Source organism: Penaeus japonicus, unplaced genomic scaffold (assembly GCF_977035675.1).
Source record: "Penaeus japonicus unplaced genomic scaffold, GWHDUDI00000001_assembly GWHDUDI00000024, whole genome shotgun sequence".
Classification (NCBI taxonomy): Eukaryota; Metazoa; Arthropoda; class Malacostraca; order Decapoda; family Penaeidae; genus Penaeus; species Penaeus japonicus.
The window spans coordinates 12656161-12658660 of NW_028234426.1; the positions used below are offsets into that span (position 1 = coordinate 12656161).

General features: G+C 43.8%; 1 protein-coding gene across 1 annotated transcript in view; it reads left to right on the top strand.

Moving 5' to 3' along the window:
* Positions 1–2500, top strand: part of LOC122248420 (alpha-L-fucosidase) — a 9867-nt gene that overhangs the window by 6024 nt on the left and 1343 nt on the right. The window contains exons 5-8 of the mRNA XM_043008441.2: positions 45–246; positions 532–672; positions 808–970; positions 1921–2068. Coding sequence (XP_042864375.2) covers positions 45–246; positions 532–672; positions 808–970; positions 1921–2068 — 654 coding nt within the window. The remainder of the gene's footprint in view (positions 1–44; positions 247–531; positions 673–807; positions 971–1920; positions 2069–2500) is intronic.

The following is a 2500-nucleotide window of genomic DNA, read 5'->3' on the forward strand; positions in this document are numbered from 1 at the left end:
CATGCCAGATTTCGACCTACTAATCCAGAGTTCAACCAAACCAGGTGAACAACTACCAGCCCGAGGTGATCTGGTCCGACGGCGACTGGGAGGCCCAAGACGTGTACTGGAACTCGACCGGGTTCCTGGCGTGGCTCTTCAACGACTCCCCCGTCAAGGACACGGTGGTCGTCAATGACCGCTGGGGAAGAGGTATTCCCTGCCACCACGGCTCCTACTACACATGCACGGATCACTACAATCCAGGTAAGGCTTCGGGTGCCTCGTTAGATTATACTTTTCGTTTGGGAAGTCAACTTTCTTTACGCTTTTGGGTCTGTGAATATGATTCTTTGCTGACAAATGGTGTTTACATGTGCATGAAATTTTGAAAATTCCATTCCGTAATTCTGATGAGCACTATACAATATCTAAAATGATGTAGTGAATGGATATAACGATAAAAGCATAGTATACCTACCTGAAAAATACGACCGCAACAGACGTACAAGTCTAGTAACTATCTCCTGCACCCGTATTTCTGTTGCTCAGGCGTGTTGCAGCCTCACAAATGGGAAAATTGCATGACGCTGGACAAGCATTCATGGGGGTACCGTCGCAACGCCCCCGCCACCGATTACATCACAATCCACCAGCTCGTCACCGAACTCGCCCAGACAATCAGCTGCGGAGGTGAGCGAGGCGAAGGAACGCGCCTGTGATGGTAGGAATCGAGGGCTGATGCCGCGGTGATAGGAGAACATAAACAAATATTACTGATGCTCCCCATTCTTTGCTCCTCATTTTGATCACTATGACCATCGACAGGGAACCTCCTGGTGAACATTGGTCCCACGCACGAGGGGCGTCTCCCCGCCATCATGGAGGAGCGACTTCGGCAACTCGGCTCGTGGCTCGACATCAACGGCGAGGCCGTGTACGACTCCGTGCCCTGGAAGCACCAGAACGACACGCTGGCTCCTGGGGTGTGGTGAGTGTCGGAGCCTAATCAACTAACGCTCGTATTCCAAGCCCAATCTAAGCCCATGGCAGAGTGTAAGCGCTGTGGGTTTGCGCCTCGGGATTGGAAATGAGGAAGGCTCTTGGTCCTAATCTGCTCATAATCCGCGCTGTCACCAAATTGCCGCCATAGTGGTTTCGCGTGCGTAAACCTATGCTGGAAAACGAAACTTTTTTCCAATAGATTTGTTTAAAGAATAAATTAAAAACTTAAGGTAGTCGAAAAAATCGGGTATCACAATAAACAAAAAATATATATATATAAATCTAAAAATGTCAAGTATAAAGATATATTTACACTAAACACCAACACAAACTGAATGATGCTGAAATAATTCATGAAATGTTATCATTGCAGCAGTTCTTAGGAGGGAAAGGGAGAATTCCATCAGAAAGATGAATTGTGTTTATAAACATTTTTTTAACAGGAGAATGAGTGACAACATTTTAACTTATTGAAATATGTAGTGCCGTGACATAAAAGCACAGGGCTGTCATCTCTTGAAAAGGCGCAGTTTTGGTCATTCAGCTGATTCCCCTCATAAAGGCAGTTGTTAGTCTTAAACTATGGTATGATGACCACCCATTAACAACAGCACGATTTTTCAAAAATTCTCAGCAACAAGTAAATGTCACGTGATTTGATAATGACCCCAGTCAAATTAGAGTCACGTGATCGCGCGCGTTCAGTCGTCAGGTACAATCCTTAATCCTCTTAATACAATGCTATAAATAGTTATTTGAAGGTAAGTACAGAAAAAAATAATGGAAGACAAACAAACAAACAAACAAACAGAAACAGAAACAAACGAAACAAAAGAAGAACTAAAAACAAAAAAAAGCGAATAATAAACAAACCTACACAATCACAACAAAAAACAAAAGCCACACGCGTCTCTCTCTCTGTCTCCCGCCTCCCAGGTTCACGTCGAAGGGTGATCTCGTGTATGGCATAGTGCTCTCTTGGCCGAGCGATAACCTGATGACGCTGGGCTCCGTCTTATCAACACCGCACACCCATATCACCATGCTGGGCTACAACGAGAACCACCTGACTAGGAGACTAAAGGTGAGGTGAAGGTGCTTGGAGTCAGTGTGAATGATGATGATCATGATGGTGGTGGTGGTTTATGATGATGATGATGGTGGTGGTGGTGGTTTATGATGATGATGATGGTGGTGGTGGTGGTTTATGATGATCATGATGGTGGTGGTGGTTTATGATGATGATGATGATGATGGTGGTGGTGGTTTATGATGATGATGATGGTGGTGGTGGTTTATGATGATAGATGCAATGGTTATGATGTTGATAACAATGATTATGATGATGAGACTGATGGCAATATTGATACCAAAAGTAATGGTTGAAATGATATATTTGTAGTAGTAGTATAATGGTGATGCCAAGAGTAGTAGTATCAATGTTAACAATGATAGTGATGATGATAGTAAGGTTAATTTTGTTAATAATGATAATCGCAATAAGGATAGTGATGCT